The sequence below is a fragment of the Triturus cristatus genome, chromosome 10 (genome assembly GCF_964204655.1).
Source record: "Triturus cristatus chromosome 10, aTriCri1.1, whole genome shotgun sequence".
Classification (NCBI taxonomy): domain Eukaryota; kingdom Metazoa; phylum Chordata; class Amphibia; order Caudata; family Salamandridae; genus Triturus; species Triturus cristatus.
In genome coordinates, this window is record NC_140593.1 from 158,707,597 (window position 1) to 158,732,881 (window position 25,285).

A 25,285-nucleotide genomic window follows, 5' to 3' on the forward strand; every position below is an offset into this window, starting at 1 on the left:
CAGCTGGAAGAAGGACAACTGTCTCTAGCTCAACATGGACAAGACGGAAGTCCTCATCTTTGGAAACAACACCTTGCCAAGGAATGACTATGGTGGCCTGCTGAACTCGCCCCATCTCCCACCCCAACAGGCCACGCCTGCAACCTTGGTATCATCTTGGACAGCAAGCAGTCTATGAAGAAAAAGGTAAACTCAGTTTCATCTGCCTGCTTTCACACCCTATGCATGCGCTACAAGATCTTCAAGTGGCTCCCAGTCTACACCAGAAGGACTGTCACACAGGCCCTCACCACAAGCAGGCTGGACTATGGGAACACACTCCATGTAGGAATCAATGCACGCCTCCTGAAGAGACTACAGACAATGAAAAACTCAGCGGCAAGACTCATTCTCGATCTCCCTAGATGAAACCCACATCACACCCCACCTCAAGAAGCTACACTGGCTCCCGATCCAGAAGAGAAGCCAGTTCAGGATGCTGATCCACGCTTACAAAGCCTTGCACAGCGAAGGACCAGCATACATCAACAAGACCCTCACAGGTGATTTGCCGCGCTTTATAAATCTTGATGGATTGACTATAGAGAAAGATATATATGCAGTGCATAAACTTACACTTATTCTTATATACATAATAGATTTTTTTTAAATATATATGTAAAATGACCTAAATTACTAAAAGATGCCAATCACATTCTGCTCTGCAGTGGCAGATACTCTGCAGAGATTGACTGGTCATGCTTCAGTTGCTGATTGCTGTATTTATGAGTTAGATGCGTACTAATGAGATGGCACTTATCCTAGACAGTACTAATATATATATTAAAATGAAAAAATAATGAGATAACACTGCCACAGAATGTGCTGCATTACGTCACATAATTTGCACTTTCTTGCCGTGTCACTTAGTGAACCCTGCTGTGTAATTCGGACCTTCATTCCTCAGTTCAGACAATGCAACACTGCTCCTGTTCATGTAGTGTTGCATTGCAGTGACCACAGTTAATCTGCCCCTTGGGCTCCTTATTACACAGCCAACAGTCTGGCCATCAGACCATTTCTTACCCTTAATGACTTCAATGCAAACATGGACACATGCAAACGATACAACTTGTCTGTATCCTTTTATGGAACCAGGAACCACAATGGTCGATCGTTTGCAAGTCACTCAAGAGGATGGCACCGGAGCAGCTGTCATCCTTCCTGGGATCTTGCAGGACACAAAAATGTGCTGCATTGATGTCAAGGGCAATGGGAAAACACAGAGCAGGCATGGTCAGAAGTTGCTTTTAGGGAGAGGCGATGGGCCTATTAATATGCTAAAAATGTATAGTAAAATTACGCCTAAGCCTCAATGCTCACAAATATCCATATGATGGACGGGGTGACTCAGTATCTCCTGTGGATTACAGTAAATGTTCAGATAAAACTCTATGGTCCCAGTGGGGTCACCGACTCTGAAAGCAAGTTTTGGTTCATGAGATCTCAAGGACAGTCAAAAGAACAAATCTTTAATGGTTACCCACTAAGATTCTAGAAATGATAAAGTAGAGTACAGTGGCCTAGAGTGAAGTGTCATAGAGTGGCGCAGAGTGGAGTAGAGTGGATTAGAGTGGAGTGGCATAGAGTGGAGTGTCTTCTTTCCCAAGTACACCATACACCTTCTTAAACTCTAGACTAGGCTGGAAATTTCCATGGTGCTAAACTCTCATAGGCTACCATTTACCCATAGTTTACTATGGGAGGCTCTGCCTCAAAATCTAGTTAGAACATTACCTAAATCATTGGACAATTCACGTATCATGGGCCCTGCCTTTGACAAATATTTATTTTGAACCATGTGGTCTACATACTTAAGAATAACACAATACTCTCAATTTTTACTGCACCATGAATTTAAAGATATTTTATAAAGTGATACTTCTTTTCAAGTAATATCCATAGGGCAGTCATATTTATTGTGTGTAACAATTACTGTACCTCCTCAATCATGATACCACCTCCCATGAGGTAAACCTTGACTTGTCAACTAAGCTAGCCAGGACTGTCAAGGAGATTTTGGAGGCCAACATTTTTGTCTCTGACCCGGGTCCCATCCTTGTGATCAGTAGGGAACTATTCAATCTCACTGTTATTTTTCTTTTTTTAACACAAATCTGTATTGGTATTTTTAAACTTTCATATGTTATGCAAGCCATTATAGCAATACATGGTTACTTCTGTAGTCAAGAAAAGATGTTTTGGAACTTTGCTTTGTATATATGGATTGGGCGAAGTCCACATGTACATTGTTATACAGCATTGTCACAGTGTCTTTGCGTGTTAAAATATCTAATCATGGCGATAATCGTTTTGTTTAACTTAGCCTCCCCAAAAATTTGAAAACCATGAGCCCAGGAAAACAAACTTTTACATATGCTGCCAGAGTTACTAAATGGCTGATGACTGCGGAGTGTTACAGCCTGGTGGAGTTGCCTGTAGGTATGCCTTATGTAAGATATTAAATGGGAGTTATATGAATCTAGCACTATGGGAGACTTTCTTCGGGTAGTCCAGCACTTTTTGTCACTCCTTCTCATTGAAGGCACGACCCACTTTCCCATGTATCGCTCATTGGGCGGAGAGAGATCCCCGTCATCTCAATTAGTGCTTTTGTAGAGCCATGTAATCATCTCACGGCCTCCGCCCATCATGTATAATGTCTGCATCGTTGTGTGTGTTGAGGGCTCAGCAGCATCTATAGCCCATAGTCATTTGAGAGCATGCACACCCTTCCATGGAGCAGGAACTGCCTTCTAAGGAGGTTCCATGTATCTTCTAGTGTCTGGAAACTCATTCGAGTGCCATTGAGGAAAAGATCCCTATCGTATCAAGCTCTGTTGCATTCCAGCACTGTACATCTTGGTGTGTTATGTCGCCCTTTGCAACAAGCACTGACTTTAAGGGGATTGCGGGTGCGTACGTTAGTGCGAGTCATGTGTACACGGTGCCTCGCTGTAGACATACATATGCCATACTAACAAGCAGTGGAAGGTCTATCATCAGACCGGTTTATAGCACAGACGCTAGTAGCCAGGGCTCCAGACTTTGCTGTCACAGGAGAGAACTGGTTTTATAATTCCATTCACTAATTGGGTTCACAGTCTCTCGTGTCATTTAGACATTACAGAAGGCCAATTCAGCTTGCCCTGGGAAATCTCATGCCTTGCTTTACTACCTTCGTTTATTTTTCAGAGGTGCCCAGAATGACCTGAGGGACCATCGGCTAGCTTTATGGCATGAAAAAAGGAAAAGGAGGTTAATATATTATCCTAAATATGCATTAGAGTACAGGAACAAACTTACATACAAAGGATTTTTTCACTGCTAAATCATCCTATCTGTGAAACATCATCCTATGAACAGGTAATATTACTGGAGAACTCTTTGTGTTGGAAAAGTGACGCAAAATCTTTTTTTACTAATTTACTTTCCAGCTCTAAACTTATTTAGCCCTGGAAAACACTCGAAAGTAGCACAAAGCAGCACCTACCACTGCTTTGCATTACTTGGCACCATGGGGGCGTACCATGGGTGGGGCATGGGTGTTCCCATGCAACCACCAAAGGTTTCTGACACTAAACTCTATTTACTTTAAAAAGTAGACAAGGTTTAGCATGAGATAATAACATCCATTTTAAATAGGGGTTTTAAGAAATGCTTTAATTTCTCCTTACTTTTCACCCTGTGTATGTTTGCTGCACTGTACAGCACTCGTACAAAGTGGGAAAACATTTAAAGTTAGTCTGAGCATAGCATTTTGGACTGGAAGGGCATCCTCCCAGTACAGAACATATGCTAGACTCACGCAGGCACCTTTTCACTATGGTGCAACGTGTGTCCGTGCTGCAAGGTAGCAAATTTCTGCGCCATCACTAAGGAGAAGTGAGGAGAGGGCCATATTTCTGTAAATATGGCGCTCTCCTGCTCTCTTCTTCTCACACAATGCAGCACAGCTTATTTGCCTGCTGTGCTTTGTTGCGTGAGATTTTTGTGAATCTGCCCCCGATGTCTTAGGCATAGTATCAACTAAAAGACTTAAAAATCCCCTTCAGCCTCACGTTTCAGCCCGTATGATCTTGCGAGGTTGCTCCATTCAGGCTCAAAGTTCCTATTTCTTTTATCCCAGGCAAGAAAATCTAGACCTGGAGGTTCTCAATATTTAATGTTCTCCATTTTAAGAAAAGAGCAACACAATCTAATAAATTTCACAAAATGGGCCAATCCACAAAACCATTTATGAGTAAAGAAAGTATTATTACAGGAGCACCATTTTACATTCCCTTACATGCTTTTGTGAATCAGCCCAGAATCCAACTCCCTACTGGTAAAAGAGCAAAGAGGTCACAGTTCTCTCCGTTTGTACTAACTGTATGTGAATATTGCTATTTGATTTCCATTGTATTTCCTTCTTAGATATTTTAGGCCAATTCACAAAGACACGAGAGACTGCATGTGTCTTCCATCCATCAATTATAGCTTGGCAGCCTTCCCAGGCTAGGTCATTCACAGTGTAACCTGTTCGGGCAAGTTTTTCATCTACCTATCTATACTTGCCAATGCAAATGAGGTTGGAATTACCTCAACCATCGCTGAAACTCATATCCCTTTTCTCGGACCACCTGTTATGCGATAAGTCACCCATGGAACATACCTTCAGAGCCACCACCTGGCATGCACTTTCAGCAGACTCCACCAGATATTTACCTTGCCCAAAACCTTGGTCAAGCTACTTAAACAACGCACTCTGCACACCGCACCTTGAAGCATTATGGGAGACACTAATTTCCTAAGGTTATTCTAGGCAGTTGGTCGAAAAACAATTCAAGACCTTATCCTTTGCATTGGGTATTGAGAATCTAAACACAAAGAAATGTAAGTTTTATCTTGAAAAAGACAGAATGCTGTTCAGCAGATCTAAATACGTTATTTCACATTAACTGTGTTTTTTCAACTTTGCAGGACTGTATGAGGCCAACCAGAGAGAGGAGAACTTGGAGCTGGCCCGTTCAGTCCACCGGTCTGCTTGACGCGTGCACCTCCAACCACAAAGGATGGCTGAGAAGCTTTCACCAGGAGACCTTTTTGAGAGGAAAGGCAGGGAGTCTGTGTCCTCCCTTGATATGGACAGGTTGGCCCAGCCAGATGCCGTAGGCGAAGAGTCTTCGGACAGTGAGGGGGAGCAAGATGGGATCTCACACAAGCTCATCCGCAAGGTCTCCACCTCGGGGCAGATCAGGAGCAAGGTAAGAGACGTAGGGCGAATCTACCAATGTCCCCACTACTGCATGGAGTGAAAGTGGGGCTCAACAGAATGCTTCCGGTCCCACAATGCAGCTGAAAGTGGGTAGTCTTGAAGCCCAGGCTTGCCCTGACCTCGAGCTTCTTTGTGACTTCAACTGACATTTTGACAGTTTTCATAGAATGTGTTACCGAGCAAAAACCGTCCCCCCCCTCCCCCGCGCACCACCCCAAGTCACTCATTTCCTATCTATCAGCCTGCACCAGTAATGAATGTAAAGTTGTGCACCTCTGTGAAATATACCTCAACTCGTCGTTAGACGTATTGCTGGTATTTCCGTTTATTGTGCAACAAAGTGTGACAATATCACAAATGAATCAGCAACTTCTGTCCCATGTTCGTTTCTTTTAGTGTTCAAAGCTGGTGTGTCCAACTTATAAGAAATCTAGTTTAACACAATAATTGTTACCTTTTTAGTAACGCTGGGGCACAGGAAACATTGTTTATATGGGCGTTTTTAGGTTTGATTTAATATTGCGTGTATCATGCATATCACATGATTGCATATTTACATACAAGATGGCGCCAGGGGTCTGTAGATGGAACTGCTTGCTGCTTTGAGATTGGTTGAGAGAGAGAGGTGCACAAGTGTCATGACTCAGAAGTGAACTGTATCTTTCCCACATTCTAATATAATGTTGGTTCTTTTCATTAGTGTTTGACTAGCGTTGGAATACACAAGAGCTATTGTATTCAGAGCGCTTTGAGGCGGCATTTGTTGTGGTTGCTATGTGATGCATAGCAAAATCTTCTGATTAAAGATAACATAACCTACAATTTTGAAGTTGGGTTCTGCTTTGTGTTATATCTCTTGCATGACGGTGATTATTGCGTGGAAACAATCATTAAAAATTAAAACAAGCACTGACAAAACCAATAGGTCAGGCTGTGGATCGGCTCACGACCTTTTTGTTTTTTCAATGCTTGTTTCCATGGTGTTTGCGAACATGTATTGTTGCAGAAAATGCCAGGTCCTCATCAATCTAAAAAACAAAAACACTGTCTAAAAGCAAAAATAGATTTTGATCTCAAAAGCACACATTGCCACAATAGTCCCTGGCATTTAAGGGAACTACTTTGTGCATACACTCTTAATGAAAAGGCAAAATGCTGTCACTCATAGTGAAGTTAGGCAATGGCTGAGGTGGGCTTATTCAATCAATCAATCAATCAATCAATCAATCAATCAGGGGTTTATAAGCCCGCTACTCACCCGTGAGGCTCTCAAGGTGCTCGGGGGTGAGTGGGGGGGGGGGGTGTAGCTCCGGATCAGTTGAAAAGCCAGGTCTTGAGGTCGTTCCTGAACGTGTGCCGGGATGGGGAGCATCTGATGTTCACAGGTAGCTCGTTCCAGGTCTTGGCTGTGTTGCAGGGGAAGGCTCTCCCGCCTGCTCTGTTTCTGCAGATGTGGAGGACCTCTGCCAGGGAGAGGTCGGCGGAGTGGAGTTTCCTGTTGGGTACGTGGAAGGAGACTCTCGTTGAGGTATTTGGGTCCAATGATGTGGAGGGATTTGTAGGCGTGGGTGAGGAGTTTGAAGGTAACCCTCTTCTCGACGGGGAGCCAGTGGAGATCTCGTAGGTGTTGGGTCATGTGTTTGTGATGCGGTGTCCCAAGGACGAGTCTGGCTGCGGTGTTCTAGATGGTTTGGAGTTTGTGTAGAAGAGTTCTGTTGATTCCGGCGTAGAGGGCGTTGCCGTAGTCTAGTCTGCTGGTTATGAGTGCGTGGGTGACAGTACTTCTGCAATCGGGGGGATCCATTTGAAGGTCTTGCGGAGGATGCGCAGGCAGTTGAAACTAGTGGAAGCGACGGCGTTGATCTGGCGGTTCATGGAGAGGGAGGAGTCGAGGATGATGCCGAGGTTTTGTGCGTGGTCTGTGGGGGTGGGTGGACTCCCAAAGGCGGAGGAACACCAGGTGTTGTCCCAGGCGGAGGTGCAGGGTCCGAGGATCAGGACCTCGGTTTTCTCTGAGTTGATCTTCAAGCAGCTGTCTTTCATCCAGGCTGCAACGTCCTTCATTCCTTCCTGGAAGCAGAGTCTGGTGTCTTCGGGATTCTTCGTGAGTGAGAGGATGAGCTGGGTGTCGTCGGCGTAGGATACTATGCTGAGCCCATGCTGTCTGACGATGGTGGCGAGGGGGGCCATGTAGATGTTGAAAAGCGTGGGGCTGAGCGATGATCCTTGGGGTACTCCGCAGTTTATCTCTGTGGGTTCGGAGAGGAAGGGAGGGAGTCTGATCCTCTGGGTTCTGCCGGAGAGAAAGGATTGGATCCAGTCGAGGGCGGCTCCTTGTATCCCTGCGTCATGAAGTCTGGCTGTGAGCATGCGATGTGAGATGGTGTCGAGAGGTCTAGCAGGATGAGGGCCGCAGTGTGTCCCTGGTTGAGTAGCATGCGGATGTTGTCAGTGGCAGCGAGGAGGGCCGTCTCGGTGCTGTGGTTGCTGCGGAATCCAGACTGGGAGGCGTCTAGGATGGAGTTCTCTTCAATGAAGGTGGTCAGCTGAGCGTTTACGAGTCTCTCATGACTTTGGCAGCGAAGGGGAGGAGAGAGATGGGCCGGTAGTTTTTCAGGTCCGTTTGGTCGGCCGTGTGTTTCTTGAGGAGGGGTTTAACCTCCGCTCTCTTCCAGTCATCTGGGAAGGTGCCGGATCTGAGGGAGGAGTTGATGATCCAGCCTAGGTCTGGTGCGATGGCGGCAGTGGCCCTGTGGAAGATGTGCGGTGGGCAAGGGTCCGTTGGTGCTCCTGAGTGGGTTTTCTTCATTGTCACGGTGATATGTTCGATGGTGGCGGGATTCCAGGTCATGGCGGTTGGTTTATCTGCGGCGGTGGGGAGGGGGGTGGTGTACGGCGTCTGTTCGCTGAAGTTGTTGTAGCGGTCCCTGATCTTAAGATGGAAGTAGGTGCTGAGCTTGTTGCAGAGTTCCTGGCTTCGCTAGGGGGTTTGGTGAAATGCTGTATGACGTTGAACAGTTCTTTGGCGTTGGTCGCGTTGGTATGAACTTTGTCCCTGATGAAGGTCCGTTTGGTGTCTCTTATGCACTGGTGGTATTCCTTCCGGGCGCTCCTGTGGTTTTTCCGTGCTTCCGTGGTTTTCTGGTTTTGCCAGGTTTTCTCTAGGTGTCTGCAGGAGCGCCTGGCTTCTTGTAGTTCTGTGGTGAACCAGGCAGCCTTCAGAGGGCGTTGTTTGGCGGGGTGTCAGAGGGGTGCGAGCTTGTCGGCGCAGCAGGAGAACCATCGGTGAAACTCCGTGGCTGCGGAGTTGGCGTCGGTCGTGGCGCTGGGGGGGGTCTTGAAGGAGGGTGGTGCCTCGTTCTGTGGGCAGATGAAATAAGTGAATGACTTGATAACAGAGCAGTGTATGAGGAAGGCTGGCTGGAAGCTTCGACAAGTACATTATGCACATAATTTTAGTAAAGTCAAAAGGACTCGGTTAACATTAGACCTTTTAAAACAAAAACTGGCAACAAATTAAGGTAAATTAAAAAGAACTTTGTACATTATTGTCTGTTCCTTAAAAGCGGGGACTAAAAAATAAGATATCATAAACATCAAACGTATGTTTAGCACAGTAAAAGAACATAACACATCTCTTTGTGCATATGGGTGACTGTATGCCATGTGGTCTTTGTCTGTGGGTTCTTGTTGGTCTGTGTGCTTGGCTTCCTGTGTGCTGACCTCTGTGTTTAGGTGACTGTGGCTATATTGCCTGTATGTGTAAACCGATGTATCTTTGTAGAATGCCCTGTCCCAATATTTGCTTGTATGTATTTGCTTGTATGTGGAAAACTTAGTGAATAAAACGCTGGCCAGTGGGTTGGGAAGTTAGAATCCTAGCACAGCTGACTCAGCCCTTCATCCTTTTGAGACTGATGTGTTCGATATAATTAAATTAGATGTTAGTAACACTTGTTATTTACTGTGATTTGAAATGTCAGAAATGCCTTATGAAGATTTATATCAAAATACAATTATTATTGTCACTGTGTGCATGGATGTTACATGTTTGGGGCAGATTTCATTGCTATTGGCTTTGTCGATGCTTGTTAATGTAGCACTTGTGTCATGTATGTGGTATTTATAAATAGCAAACCAAGCCAGGAAGACAGTGTAGTGCTATACTGGGTCAAAGGCAAAGACAGTCAATGTGCAACTGGAAGAGTAATCCATCTTTGGAAGTGAAAGTGGACTGTTACTGCATTGTGATGTACTGTTCCTTAGCTCTTTCCTAAATTGGAGCAGTTTTAGAGCCATCCTGATGGATACAGGATTGTTGTTCCAGATCCTGGGTGCGCAGATGGGAAGCGCCTGTTGCATTGGTTTTTTCTGCACTTCTTGATCAATATCGGATAGTGCCCTAGCTGGGGGTGTGCCGAGAGCCACCGGAGATGGTGAGGTTGAAGGTAGTTTTGAAGATGTGAGATACGGCTAGGAGAATCAGTCATTGGAGCTCCCTCAACTCGGGTGAAATGGTCCCACCAGCATCTAGTCTGTTTCTAAGCTGTTTTGCCAGGCAGTCAATAACACTAAGGCATTAATTAACACATAAAGTAGTTTGCCCAGAACCACACAACTTGTTTTGTGTAGAAGCGAGGGGAGTTCCGGAATTTTAGGCTTACAATTCTGTTTGGGAATTCATTTGCACAAATATTAATGCCAGGAGAGTACAAGGGTCTGAATTCTGTATATATGTTGGAATTTGAGATCTACATAGTATTTCACTGGGTTGCCTACCTGCAGGGCACATCCACAGAGGCAGTAGGGGGTGCTTTAGACAGAAGCTTTGCTAGAACCTGCTTTTTGGAGTCTGCTTCTAGAAGCCAGAATATGAACCTGACCTCTGGGCTCCTCCCACTTCCTAAACTGGCTGTGCATCATGGTGTTCTGTGTGCATCCCATCTGTTATTTAAAAAAAAAAAAGGGAGTCACCCTATTGCTGAGCAAAGGGACAGGGTAAGAGTAACACTACTAAGAGAAATAGAGTCCCAATCGTTTTCTTACACACAGAAGGAAACAATACTCTCCAAGAATTCAACTTTGTTTGATTCGAGTACCGCCCTCTAGTTTAAATCATTAGAGAACAAGCAAGCAAAGGACCACATGTATATAAAAGGTATCACATAAATGTATTAAAAGATAAACGATAAACAAATTCACTTTTGGCCACTTTATGTTTAGGAAGATGCCTTCCTCTTTCTCCTGTTATAGGTTACAATCTAAATTTCATTGACTTCTCATGATTGTCGCAAATAGACAAACTGTACTCTACTAAGTATAGTCAATACAGATATTTAAAAACAATAAAATCAATGCAATAGTAAATCAGTACAGATATTAAAAAACAATACAATCATGCAATTATTTTATTCTTTTCAGTAGGGTTGTTAAAAGAGTCTTTTAACAACCCTACTGACAAGAATAAAATTATTGCATGATGTGATACCTTTTATATACATGTGGTCCTTTGCTTGCTTCTTCTCTAATGATTTGAACTAGAGGGCGGTACTCGAATCAAACAAAGTTGAATTCTTGGAGAGTATTGTTTCCTCCTGTGTGTAAGAAAACGATAGGGACTCTATTTCTCTTAGTAGCATCCCATCTGTTAACCTGCACTTACCTTGCTTTATAGACTACTCCACGGCAATGTCTACATGTGTTACAGAAACATGAGTGACAGAAATGTCCCTCGGAAAAAAATGTCAAGTCTCAGATTTCTCCAGAATGTGCAGGTGCAATGCACACCGTGAGATATTTTAACTGGTGGTGGCAAAGTCTTTTTATGCCATGCCACTTATGGGAGTGATCTATGAATTAGTAAGCGAAAGGATAGCATAGCTTGTGTCTGCTAAAGGAAATGTCTCAACTCGCTTCCTAGTTAGAGATGGACGGCTTAGCTATCAATACCTTTACTTCAAAGTGTACTAGTCCTTTTGATAGCAGCATGCTTCTAGATCTGCCATGTAGAATAGTTATGTTATAATCTATATATTACACTAGCCGTGAACCACTCACGTATGCCACCCATCGCTTTTTGTGCTAAGTGAGTCTGCCTAAGGGGAAGGGGTGTGCCAAGACCCAAGCTGCACCTCCAAAGAAGGCCCAACAACTTGAAACTGGACGGGAGTTGCTTGCGCTCCTGTTTGCAGGTGCACAGACTAGAATTTTGGGATAAATAGTTCCTTTTGGGGCCGGGTAAACACTGATTTGCACATGGTTGGTCCCTATAAATATATCATGCATGGGAGCTAACAAAACAACTTAATGGAATGAAGGATAGAGGAATTGCCAGTAGCTGAGATTAATTCAAGCATTCATCCATCATGTTTTGTGCTGCATATAATCAAGCATTCCATCCATCGTGTGTTGTAGTGTTCATAATCCATGTGGGGAGAATATCATATACCTGAAGCTTTTAAAGGTTTTATAGGGAGTCGGAGTGTGTGTGTGGGGGGGGGGGGTGCATGAGAACACTTGAACTGTGGAAGATATGGGTCCAGAAAGCAGAAATCCACTGACATGTGGTTCTATTGGCCTAGTTGTCGGGGGTATATCTCAGGCCCCTGCAGCGCAAGCGAGGAGAGGGGCTAACCTTCAAGGGGGCTTCCATTTAGCCTAAATCCAATGTATATTGGTGAGATGGGAGAGACCAGAGTCTACTACATTCTGTAGGGGGCCCCATAATTTTGCATCACACCACACTGATCGTGGCAACACAGCCCTGGGTTTGCACTTGGGCAGCTCGGGCAATATTTGCATACAGTGATAAGAGACCGTTCGCATGCATGCTTAGATACATATCATGCCACACTTATAGATACGGGGGTGCAGCAGCCTCACAGACCCCTCGCTCGTCATCAACACAGGTCAGAGCGTCGATTTAAACCTTTAGCCGATCATCAACCCATGTTCTGCCATTTAAAAGCACGCAGTCCTTTGCCTTACAGCTAATATCACGGGGATTTAAAATGTAAATGTGGCGCGTCCGAGACGCTCCTTGCCCTGTGCCCCTCGCTTACCGTAGGCGTCCAATCAGCGTGACCTCCACTTACCGCCGCAGTGACAATAACAAAGGCCTGCATGAGGCCAATCAGGCGCGCGACCGGAAGCGCGGGCAGTGAATGGCTGAGCGCGCTGGCAGCGCGCCCAGACCTAATCATGGTGGCGGCAGGTTGTAAGTATCCGACGCATTCCTTCTGTATGGGCAATCCGTCATAGTCACAGGGAGCCAGACACCCAGCTGCCAGCCCTGATGAGCCGGCCCTGCACTCCACCGTCTGCGCGGGAAGGCCGCGATTACCGTCTCCGGCAACCTTCACTGCAATTACAGAGTCAGCCTCGGTGGGACTTCAGCGGACCTCCCCTCCTGACTCCCCGGCAGTCAAAGTGAAAGACACTGATGGCGAATGTGCACAAAGTCAGATGAGGGGGCACCAACAAGGTTGTCATACCTCAAGCTTATTTATTTATAAAGTTTTATATCGTGCGAACATGACCCTAGAGGGTATCAGAGCGCTTTACATATGTTTAGGCAAAGAAAAAAACAGGTGGAACAACCAACAAGCATAGCTTGGCCAGTGGGAGGGATGAACCGGAAATGCCCTGCAACATGAGACTTGGGAATTCATGACATGAACAGCCTAGGGATGAGAGAAAGGGGTAGGCTGTCGACTGAGAGGGAAAGGCCGCTCTCAATAATAGCGCATACAGTGCTGCAGCTGCCAGCGACGCGTCAGCAGCGGACGCAGAATCCACGGGCCACCAGCGCTGACATGCAGTGAGAGTGGGAGCAGGTGTTGGGGGCACTGATGGAAGCATAAGTTGAAGTGAGGACACCATCCGCACGCAGTAATTGGCGATCTCTGATGCAGAGTGAGCTAATGGGATAATACAACAGGTAGCTGTAGGATATATATATATATATTCCTCTCATCTTCTAAGGAAGCAGCACACACATCTGGTGCCAATGTATTATTTATTTTAAATTAGCTTTATGACGCAGGATCACCTCCGTTTCAAAGAGCTATGCAGCCTTCTTTGCATAATGGAAGGCAAAAAGCTCAATTCACACCATTAAAACCTCACAATTCACGGTGCAAAATGAGCCAATTAAGGGCGCAGAAAGTGAATGACGTTGAACCCAGCAGTGGAAGCACCTAATAGACAACAGGCATTACTGTTTGCTCGCATTTGTGCTTTATTGGACTTTGGCAGCACTTCCACCCAAAAGTAACATAACGTTTCCAGGAAAGATATAATACGAAGGAACTGTAAGAGAAAATGGCACCATCATGACAAATACACGAGGAACCCGATGATTCATGCTGAGAACCTCATACCGACAGGCATCTTTGCATCGAGGAACGGTTTTATGCGGGGCAAATTAAATGATGCGGCAAGAGAGGCCTACATTTTTAGCCATAGTTCACAAAATTATGTTGCAAGAAAAGGCATATTAATTAAGCCAGACAATGCGGCATAGTCTCTGGCACTATTATTCAACTAAAAGGCAACTAGTTAACCCTTAAAAAACGTCTGCGCTGTGTTGCACCTTGTGTAGATTTTTTGTTAGAACTTTGTATTTGTTTGAGCTAAAAACAATATTTTTTGTTTTGGTTGAAGTCAGTAAATTTTGCCGAAGATGGTGCTATATGTTGTCAAAGCGGTAAACCCATAACTATGCAGCAAAGGCTGTGGCCACAGAGTCGCATAATCCCAGTGACCCTGTCATATGGAACAGTGGCAGCTAGTATCAGGGCAGAGTGGCAGGGCGGGAGGGGTGGACAATGGAAGACCACGAGAAAAAAGAAAAACACTTACTTGCCGCATCGCCGACTCGGCGCTCCTCTGCTGCACGGCACAGGCGCCCAGACTCCCCTGCGGCCAATCCCGATGCTGCTCTCATGCATGAGAGCAGTGTCAGGATAGGCCTGAGCGCCCTCAATTTGCGCTCCCAGGGAGACTGAGAGCCTGTGTCTGCTGTCTCCAACGCCGTTCGGGTTGGAGACAGCTTCAGTGCGTATGGCGGTTTGGCCGGCCTGAGATGACCAGCCAGACCTTCATGCGCACTGATCACAGTGCCCAACATTCCCCCTCCAGCTTGTCATCGGCAGGCCCGCTTCAAGACTCACTCGTGTTAAAAATAAAATGATAATAAGCCGGTGTTATTATTGTTTTATTTTTCGAGTTTTGTGGCTGCTGGCAGGGGGGGGGGTGACACCTGTCAATGCTTGACTAGACAGCAGGGGTGTGGCTGAATCTGATTGGCCAAGAGGGAGGAACACCTGGCTCAGAGGTAACTATGCTGTGCTCGGGCTTTGCACAATAATTGTTCAAGTCAGGAACAAACATGCCCACTTAGGCCTCTGTGTGTTTGGAGCTCTCAAAGTGGAACCTTGAATCTCTACGTTCCTTGCAAAACACTCTTGGTGTAATCATTAGATGTTTTACTTGACTATATTGTGTAGAAATGATAAGGGACACACATGCAAGACATACATTGCCTAGCAGGGCCGGCTTTCTGGTGTGCGACCGGTGCAGTTGCACCATGCGCTAAGCTCGAGGGCGCTGTGCTTACAAAAAACTTATGGGTTTAAAAGCACCAGCTGCTGAGTTCCTTGTGTGTCCAGCAGTTTCTAGACAACAATACAAGTTTCAAGCTAACTGCTGATTACTGCTCCTGCTGGAGAGAGATGAGTTGTGTCTAGTGGCAGTTTTGACTCATCATACAGTATCGCGGAGGGTTAAAATGCTATCTGACCAAAAAGGATGCGTACCATGCAGATCACTGAACTGTATATCATGTCGATAGCTCAGTGGGTTACTGCTTTGGTCACACTGATGCTTTTGTTACTTGCAGTTCATAAGTTACAATTCTAATATAGCACAGTGACCTGTGAACTGTCATCAAAGAGCAGCATACAAATTGCATGGTATAGGTTAGAACTTTGTTTTTTCCTCGAGTCTTTCATTATCCTAATGTTGCTTAAAGGGTAAATTTGGGTAGAACTGTATTCTTATTAGTAAAGCCAACGCCACCAATGAGGTACATTTTAAATCCTGACTTTGTGCTTGCACTCTTAAAATATACTGCCTACTAGTGTGGATGACTAATACCTACACCTTGTAATCCTCATTGTCTTGTGTAACATTTCCTATAGCCTGATCTTCACACTTATGATTCATTGTCTCTGTAAAATGAATATGTGACGTTACAACGCAGTCGTTAGACCGCGGTACATTACATCGCAGTTATTACAACACAAATAGTTACAACGACTTGCGTTGGAGGGCGCTGGACTTCAGAATAGTATGATTTACTATTCCAACTCCAGCCTACGTAACAGAAGGGACAGTGTTGGAATCATACTAATCCTTAGTGTATAGCACCATCCAGCGTTGTAACAACTTGTGTTGTAATGACCGCGATGTAAACATACCGCGGTGTAACGACCGTGTTGGAAAGGTCATTCACCCTGTTAAATGTGATTGATGTAAAGTTCTCGGACACCATACAATGGCATGAGTAGCGCTGGAAAACAAATGAAATGCATGGTAAAGAGGGGCTTTGAATATATGATGGACAATGTTGTGTGGTGGTGACAAATCTGTGGAGAAGGAGGTCATTGGGGAGGGGGCGCCAAAAAAGATTGTCGTACCGGACGCCACCAGTGCTAAAGCTGGCCCTATAGCCTAGCCTTGAAAAGTCACATGCTTTATTCACAGGGATGTGTTTTTTTTTTTTAACTAATTCAAGCACGTAGCCTAGACATCCTGTCAAGCTTACAGTAATATCCCTGTTGTGTGAACCCTCCATCTTCTAACAAGTATATCACATGTTGACTTGATGACCCATGTCACTGGGAGAAGGGTGGGATAAGGCTCAAGACAAGTTGGTTCTCAGTGTGTGAGTTTCAAGAGTCGCTGGCTCTTCAGCAGAGCACTTACCCCTTCCTCTGGTCCCATGGACTCCCTTGCGTCTTGCGCCTCTAGACAGGCCGTAGACTCCAGCCACTGGTGATCAGATGCAACAAACATCATGGAAGAATCATCTCAGAAACCGAAGGACTCGAGCATACCTTACTGAGCCAACTTTAGATGGCTGTTAAAAACAGCTGACCCTGGGACATTGATGATGGACAATGGGACAGGTGCGCTGGAAGGTGGACACTGGTTCATGTCTTCTGGGAGTAGGATGCTGGGACACGAACATGTGCAACGGCCTAAAACAACGCCCTGACATCCTAAGCACTTAGAGGCTATAAAAATGGCAAATTATGTTTGTGAAATTTATTGATCAGTTTATACAATTGTTTAAATAACAATACAGCAGTAACATGAAACCAGAAAAAATAAAAATGAGAGTAGAATTGTATTGATACAAGTAAAGGCTTTTCTCTTATTTAAGGGGACATAAGGGTTAAAATCGACAAAATACTAGAAGGATGGAACAAACGGGAGTGCCCAAGACCCTAGGTCAGGTGTCTCCAACCAGTCCATCGTGAGCTACAGACACCTTCAGAGTAGTTTGCAGCCTTGAGTTCATTTTTAAATAAGCACAGGGTCACTTTTCCTTTGAGGTTAAGGGAAGGCTGTGTTCATTTTAAGTTATTATCATGGGGCTGCAGATAGCAGAGCCCCATAAGGAGCAGTGTTCAGTCAGATTTATGAACGAGGCTGCGGCACAGAGGTGAAGAACTGAAGCACTGAGGTACTTAGCTCTTTAATAAAAGTCATGTTTCTAAATGCTTTTAAATGGGAGAAAATTACAATGAAAATTTACCTTAATGATTAAGTTAGCTCATCATTTTAATATTCTCCCATGTCAGAGTGTCACATAAAACAGCAGGCCTCTTGCTCCCAACATATTTATAACATATTTATAACTGAAAATACAGTCATTTTTTAATGGGAGATATTTAAAGTGAAAAAAATATTTCTATGAAACAATGTCTTCATGTTTTTCTCCACTTTTAATTATGCCAATTATGTCTCAATGTTTGATGAAGTAGTTTCATCACTTTAAACAAAAATGGCTGCATGTTTGTGTTGTAGCTGTAATTGTGTCACATATGGCAAAAGATATGTCCTGTGCCTCATGTACATACAACACAGGCTCTCAGTCATCCACAAAAATATATCCCGTAGATATGCACACATGTTCATTCATCCCTAAAGACCACCTTCTCACTGGCACACATGGCAGTCCTCTCATATTGCCCATAGTCAAAATATTTTGTTCAAACCAGAGTATCTGGCTCTGTGGACATTAGGCATTAGGACATTAGGACATTGACAGGTCAATGAAGCTGGGCCTGCAGGTGTCTGCACAAGTTGCTTAGCCTTCAGTAGCTCACAATGATTTTCACTGACCAGAAGTAGCTCTCACTACAGAAAATTATGGAGACCATTGCCCTAGGCTGTATTGGCTAGTCATGACAGGAACGTCTAGCAAGTCCACCTAAAAGAACTCCTGCTTGCCAGGGACAGGGACTTCACTGTAGTCATGATGTCTTTGAGAAGTCAGGAACTGTTGTAGGGGGATTTGTATATTTTGCAGAATATACAGGCCCTGGCAGGACCACCAAGCTGCTCCTGTGGGTGGGACTGGACTAATTTGCATAAAATGTTATTCCATTTTGTTAACTAATTTCTACCTTGTAACCTGCAATATGCACTGGTCACAAGATTGGTATGATCCTTTCTCTAACTCACTTTTGCATTCACCATCATAGATACACCCTGCCACACCCAGCTGTAACACGATGAGAGACAGCGTTACTACCTTACTCCGTCATTACAGACACTGTCTCCAGTCCTTAACCTTTCACCCCCAAAGCATTAATTTCAGGTAAGTCTAATTAGTTAAATGGGAGCACAACAAGACTACAGCACCCAGAATGCAGTAGGCTGTCACATAAAAGTCCAGGTCAGGAAACATTTCATATAATGACCTGAAAGGAAGAGTTCACCTTAATTGAAGCACACCCCCAAACTTCATACATTACACCACAGGAGCTAGTTTAACAAAATTATTTGTGTTGGCTAGATCATTCGGGAAGTATATACACCTGTGAAATGTAAACAATCTTACCTATTTTATCATTGGACAATCTGTTAAATTCATTGCCAGATCTCTGCTTCTGCCCCACCCCTTCATCCATATACTGCCCTCTTTACTACCTGTCACTTATGCTCACCAGTGGCGACTGTTGATCTTTGAAAGTGATGGGGCATAAAATCTACCCTGAATTCCACTAAGCAAGCAAACTAGCAATGTGTGTGAGGCAGACTTGTTTTAGGTAAGAGTAAAGTTCTTCGAAAATGGGTCAGGCAGTGTATTTTACAGTATCAAAGAAATAGGGAGACATAAGAGGAATTTCCCAGAGAGGGGCTTGTCCTCCTAGTTACATAAATATCGGAAAAACCTGGAGCCCTACTCCGTAGTGTGTGGTAGACCTCCTACACGGAGAAAAATGGCAAGGAATTTTTTGCACAATCCTCACCAGCCAGTGTTACCCCTTGGTGGCAAGCTTCATCATAGGGTTATTCCCGTGCCGCTGCAGAATGGGGCATACTGCTACCTGTGAGATACACGGGAGCACTGAATGGTATACACCAGATGATGGTAAATAGGAGCTGAAGGGGTTTTATTGTGAATTAAGAATACCTGCCGGGTAGAAAAGCTGTGCTTTATTCTGTGCTCCAGACGGCTGATTAAAACGGAAAGAAAGGTAGAAGATATGTGCGGTTTTAATGACCCTTCTTTCTACATGGTCTACATGTTTCAAGCCACCCTTCCATGTGGCTTTCGTCAGGACCAAGGATTACACTCCCTCATACCACTGCTAGTTAGACTATCCAAAAATAACAAAGTGTAGAGACTTCACACACTCTGGTAATAAAACATTCAGGCCCCAGTGATGCGCTCTCAGGTTAATTTACCAAGACGAGACCTTGATGAAATTGTGAATATGGGCTCGCCTTGCCACTGGAGAACCTATGGAGCAAAATTCTTGCTTTTTATATGTATCACAGAATATAGTACCAAGTTGGTGAAAAGTGTATTTATGCATGCAGAGTGTGTGAAGCCGCTACACTTTGTTGTTACTGGATAGTCTAACTAGATGAGTATTGCTGCATCAGACCACTGCACCACTGCCATGGGATCAAGGATCTCCCGTGGTTGCACCGGTCCAGTGACAGTCCAACCACTGAACTCATAATACGGCGACTACCGCATCTACGGCGGTCCATCGTGATAAGGCCCTTAGTCGTTTTTATGGAAGTCGAAATCCTCCAGCGTGGCAAGGTTGATGGATGTATCTGCTGAAGTCCTCTTGAAGCTGGATAACCACTGAACAAGGTCTTGCGGAGGCCATTGGTTTTGGTAGGAAAAGCTCTGGGCAGGACAAATTCAAATTTCAGGAGCAACGATTTCCACTTTTCGGCCAGATACGTTTTGTGCTTTCACCTGATTAAGAGTTCTACCCTCAGACTAAGGGCTTAATTATGAGTTTGGCGGTCTGATTGGTGCCAAACCTGTGGTGGCGGTGCGGGAACTACTGCACCGCCGGTCCGACCTCCCTATTACGAGTTTGGCGGTCAGACCACCAAAGGGCCACTGCAACTGCTGGGGATCCGTGATCCCTTAGCGGCATAAGGCCGCAATATGCTGATGCATATTATGAGTTTCCTATCTGAGACCTTTTTCATGGTGGTGAGGCTGCCATGAAAAGGGTGGGGGTGAGGAACTAAGGGTGCCCTACAGGGCTCCCTGTTGCCTCTGGGTCTGAGGGCACATGCAGGGGGCACATGGTGTGCCCCCCTGTCTGTATGCACCCCCTGTTCCTACACAGCATGGACTTCACAGTCCATGCCGTGCAGGAACGCCCTTTTGCAGACCCACGGCGCTGCCTTTCTAAGGCTCATATATGAGCCTTAGAAAGTCACCTCAGTGGGACCGCCAAAGCAACGTCCACCAGACCACGAATAAAATCATAACCTGGCGAGCAGTGTGTAGACGAGTTTGGCGATCTTCAGAAGGGGCGCTGGCGTGGCAGCCCACTTTAACACCGCCAAACTCGTAATCGGGCCCAAAGTCTTTTGGCTTGTTAAAATGCAACAAACTTTACAGTGTATCACATTAACCCCTTCGCCGCGGCAGGAATTCTGCCGCGGCGCTGGGGGGGCGGGTTTGGGGGCAGCGCGGTGGCGTGGTGCTCGTGACGGAACCGCTCCGTCACGAGCCACGGTTGAGCTGTGCTCATGATGGAGTGGTTCCGTCACGACTCCGCCCACTGCGCTAATCGCCCGCACAGGCGGGGAATTAGCGCCGCGTGGGCGGAGCAGCCGCCAACGGCCGTAGCATGACGGAACCACTCCGTCATGAGCACAGCGCAACCGTGGCTCATGGCAGAGTGGTTCCGTCATGAGCGGGGAAGGGGTTAAAAGGTCCCATGGGGGGGTGTCAATGTCAAAACATCATTGACAACCATTGCCCCTCTGTGGCCAACTGAGTAGCAGCAGCAGAAGCATTTTAAAACATCTGATTTGAGAAAATGAAAACAGAGCCCAAGTGTAAGCTGCTCTGTTACCACGCAGAGTCCAAACTTTGGTGCCCTTCAGACAAAATATTGCTGGGGCTCGAGGCCCAGTGCCCCAGAGAATGTGGCACCCATGCATGACACCAAACAAACCATGGGCTAAACAAAACTCTATAGTTTACTCTAGACAAAATGAGTAGCTACTTACTCAGCCATCCAGAAAGTGTCCAGGCTTCATCGGGGGTATGAAAGCTCTCTACAAATGCTGCAATATAATGCCATGACACATAAAGAAAGACCCCCTTTAGATCAGCTACTGTGGATAAAGGCATTGTGGTTTGTACTATTCGTTTTCTATCCCCCATATACACAAACCCAAATCCCCCAGAGGTAGGTGCGCAAGAAGCGTACAGTAACCTCTGATTCTCACAGCATTTAAGACATGCGCATTCCCACGGGCGGGATTGTAGAGCCCAGACTCCTTTCCCCACAGATGCGGGTTATGATCGTGCCCAGAGTATACTTCTGTCCCAGCAAATGTGGGGCCAGTATGAGCCCAGAAAACACTCCTGTCCCCCCGATGTGGAGACAGAGTTTTATACATATTCGCTTATACATGAGGTGGTAGCAGGGCAGAGGAGAAAGGGTTGTACGATGGTACAACGAAGAGAAATACATTACATGCCTTTACCACGCATATGCTTTTACAACACATGCCGTTACCAAGCATTGTTTTTATATATAAAAACAATGTATTGGTGTAAGGGAGATCCCCACACCTCCCAACTTACCTTAAATGCATGGTAAAGGCATGCACGTGGTAAAAATATGTGGTAAAGGCACAACGAGGTAAAAACCTTGTTGTAAAGGCTGCTTCCTGGGAGAAAGGATGAGGGGCCAGAGAGGAAAGGGGAGGGGGAGAAAGGGAGACACACAGGATTAAAGCCAGTGGGACAGACACACTAAGAGGGACAGAGGGAGCAGAAATGTTTTTGGGTGCTTTCCTTCCCCATCTGTGGGCACAGAACACAAAACCTGGCATGTATTTGGTTCTTGTGGACTCCTGCTGGGCCCCTGCTCTTTGACAGGAAGTTTCGTAGCTAAGATCAGTACAGTTCGGGCCCACTGAAGCAACATTTACACCGGCATTGCTTTTGCTATTTCATCCATTTTCGCAACCCTCTAATTACTTCACGCATGACAGCCACACCTTCTCGCGCGCGCTGCTTCCTCTTTACCCCCCGCAGCGTTCGCTTTCTTGTTAGAATGTTTTTTTCTAATATTAGCACAAACTTTCGTTTTCAATATCACTTTGATGCTCACTTTTTCGTTGGTGTGCTCATATGGGGTCTTTAGTTCTGCCTGAAGAAAGCTTCGGCTCGCTGTGTAGTAAGTAGACTTGTGAGAATAATGCTCCAGTCATTAGAGTAGAGTCTGGTTGCATTTTGTTGCTGTCAGACTCCCTGGGAGGCGAGTGTCTGTCTGTCTGAACGTGATGCACTGGGTAGCAAGCAGGTGTTGAAATAAAATATCAGTTAGCTTGTGACAGCATTAGCAGCATGCATTCACTCACAGTGTAGTGGCCAAGGTCTCATGGGCCCTAAGCGAGCGAGGAAAATGGATTCCCAACCCACAGTTTGGGAGTAAAAAGCAGCCATAAACCTCGGTCCAGAGGGCGCCTCCCATCCATGGGCTCTGGTGCCACTGCACCTCTTGCACTATTAATAGCTACGGCCAAGAGTGTCACTAAACCTGCATGAATCCGCAGGCGCTCTGGCAACACCTGTATACCTATTTAGCATGTCATTATCTCATTATCGTATTTTAATTCCATTGATCAGCAGGCGCAATCAATGCACCCATTTCCTGCCTGCTGCAAATCTGAAAATCATAACCTTTTGCCCTCTGTGAACCACCACTTAATCTTTACTAAAATCTGAGGACCCCCACTGAACCATTATTGGAATCCATGTACCCCACTGAGTCATTATTGGAATCTGGGAAGCCTGGAAAAGCAATTTCAAGGATTTGAACAACAAACAATACACAAAATTACAGAAACAAGCATTTGCTAAACAAATACCCAAATGATGAAATATTTGACTTAATTCACAACCAAATATAAAAAAATCAAAATTTGAATTTTTATGGGAAGGTTGGAGCTTTTCTAAATTTAATTGGGTTCACCCATTGTCCATAATATATTCTGTTTGATGTACTTACACTGCTCTCATGAACAGCGCTTGAAATGGAAAAATAGAAGTGCAGGCACTCTGTAGCAGAGTACCTGCTTGTTTCTGAGAAGTGCCGGTACTCTCCAATTAAAAGAATTACGTCCCTCTTGAGAAGTGCAGGTACTCTCCCTCTCAAAATAAAAAAGTGCAAGCCGGCCCATTTAAAGTACTGCTCATGAATCAATCTGAGAATACCAACTTAACTTTTAGCCTCCAATTTCAAATTCTTTCACATTTACAGATTGGTTTTCAATTTATATTTACATTTTGATCCTCTATTGATATACATTTTATTAATCTGTTAATATTATTTTTTAAGCAGTCGTGGACCCGCTGAGTAGGATTCACGGACCCCCAGGGTCCGTCAGACCACAGCTTAAGAAACGCTGCTGTATATATTCTACTGTTACTCTGGTTTTTTCTAGCACTCAAATTACAGCACTTCTCTGTTTTTACACTGGTCTATGCAGTAATAACGCATCACATTACTGAACGGACAGGATAGATTATACCACCCTCAGAAGTACAGGTTAATGCCGAAAAATATGAGGTAATGGGACTACATTAAATTATGAACAATTTGTGCGACTCAAAATGATAACATGGCCCAATGCTGAATTTGTAAAATAAATAAACAAATAAAAAATAAGAGCAGGTGTCCAACAATCTATTAGTTGTCTGTTGTTACTGGCATAGCTGAATGCTCAGGCTGCCGAAAGCCAACGCTGCCTTGATTTGATTCCATCTCATGCCACTTTCTTCCACCACCCTTCTTTTGCTGTCTCTTGACCTCATTCTTGCAAGGGTTTTTTCATCCCTGCTTTCTTCTCTTAAGATTGCTTTACTGTCTTTCTTTTCTTTCTTATTTTTTTCCCTTTTCTGCCCACCTCACTTTTGGGCTGGGCCCAAGACCGATGTTGGAAAATTAGTGCTGTTTTCCAGAAATGAGTGCTGGTTCCCACCACCTGCAGCCACTGGCACAAAGTAAGCACTAATACCTCCCCATTCTGTTGCTGTTATTTTGCATCATGATCTTATATCTGGTTTTAGTACCGCATTTTAAATGAAGGCCTCACTCTGCCACACTACCTTGTGAAATAAATTTAGAAAACCTTCATCAACATCATTAGAATTATAAAATATCAGCTCAACAACTTGAAAGGCACACCCTTCATTCTTTCTGTGTTACGCACACAGCCTCTTTTCCAAAGCTGTTCTTCTTAAAAAATAACATCTTAACTTAAAATATAAACTTACACAAACACAGAATGCCTATTCATGCTTATCACACTAAAGCAAATTTCAGAGGCTTCTGTGGCAATTTGGCACAACTACTAAGGGGTAACATAAGGCTGGGACGATACCTTTTGTAATGGAAGCAGTGTCCCTGCATGGTGTCTTCTGGGCTATGAGTGTGCTAGCCTCTGTAGTATTTCCTAGTAGGCAAGCCGGGTGCTGCAGGTGCCTGTAACATGACTGATATTATATGTGGATTTGGAGGCCTTCCAACTCGCACATCTAGTATATTGTATGATATCAAACTCAATTAAGAATATAAAAGTGCATAGCTAACATGAAGGAAAGTTTCAATTCTATTAAGGAAACAGAGGGAAGGAAAATAATTTTTCTCTTTGCTTTCTATCCACTCAGTAGCCATTGCAAGCATTAGTAAAACATCAGAAACTTTAACCGAAGACTACATTTCCCTTGAGTTTTTAGGGTTGAACTCACAGCCACAGGAATTGCCAACCATCAATAGCTCATCCCCAGAACCTTTTAAGCCAAAAAATAACCTCTAGTTACTTCCATCTCTCCCTAAAATGGCTGAATTCCTCTCTTAGATTACATACAAAAGGAAGCCCCACCCTATTCTCCTCCTTGTTTGTTGTTCTTTGATCAGAAAACCTCAAGCAAACATTGAGGTAAGCAGAATGTATTTGGTATTTAAAGTATTGCGGTAAGGGGGTGAGATTTTGCTTTAGAAAGTCCATATCTCTTGAAGGTCAACATTCCGCCTACAAGCAGGTTTTAGACCTTGTCATGGCACAACATTGAGGCCCTGCCATAGCGAGCTCAGGACTGTCGGGGAATAGATCCTGAAGGATCACTCACACAGTTTCTTGGTAAGGAATATCGTTGTCAAAAATATCAGAAAACCAATATTATTT

General features: G+C 44.7%; 1 protein-coding gene and 1 long non-coding RNA gene across 4 annotated transcripts in view; one reads left to right on the forward strand and one right to left on the reverse strand.

Moving 5' to 3' along the window:
• LOC146789136 (uncharacterized) overlaps positions 1-12,715 on the reverse strand; it is an 81,144-nt gene extending 68,429 nt beyond the window's left edge. Inside the window, exon 1 of the long non-coding RNA XR_014970028.1 lies at positions 12,391-12,715. This is a non-coding gene — a long non-coding RNA (uncharacterized LOC146789136). The remainder of the gene's footprint in view (positions 1-12,390) is intronic.
• LOC146789135 (diacylglycerol kinase delta-like) overlaps positions 1-25,285 on the forward strand; it is a 688,844-nt gene that overhangs the window by 116,167 nt on the left and 547,392 nt on the right. For all 3 annotated transcript variants that reach the window (XM_085630711.1, XM_085630705.1, XM_085630706.1), the window contains exon 2: positions 5,002-5,285. In XM_085630711.1, the coding sequence (XP_085486837.1) occupies positions 5,094-5,285 (192 nt within the window). In that variant the 5' untranslated portion in view covers positions 5,002-5,093. The remainder of the gene's footprint in view (positions 1-5,001; positions 5,286-25,285) is intronic.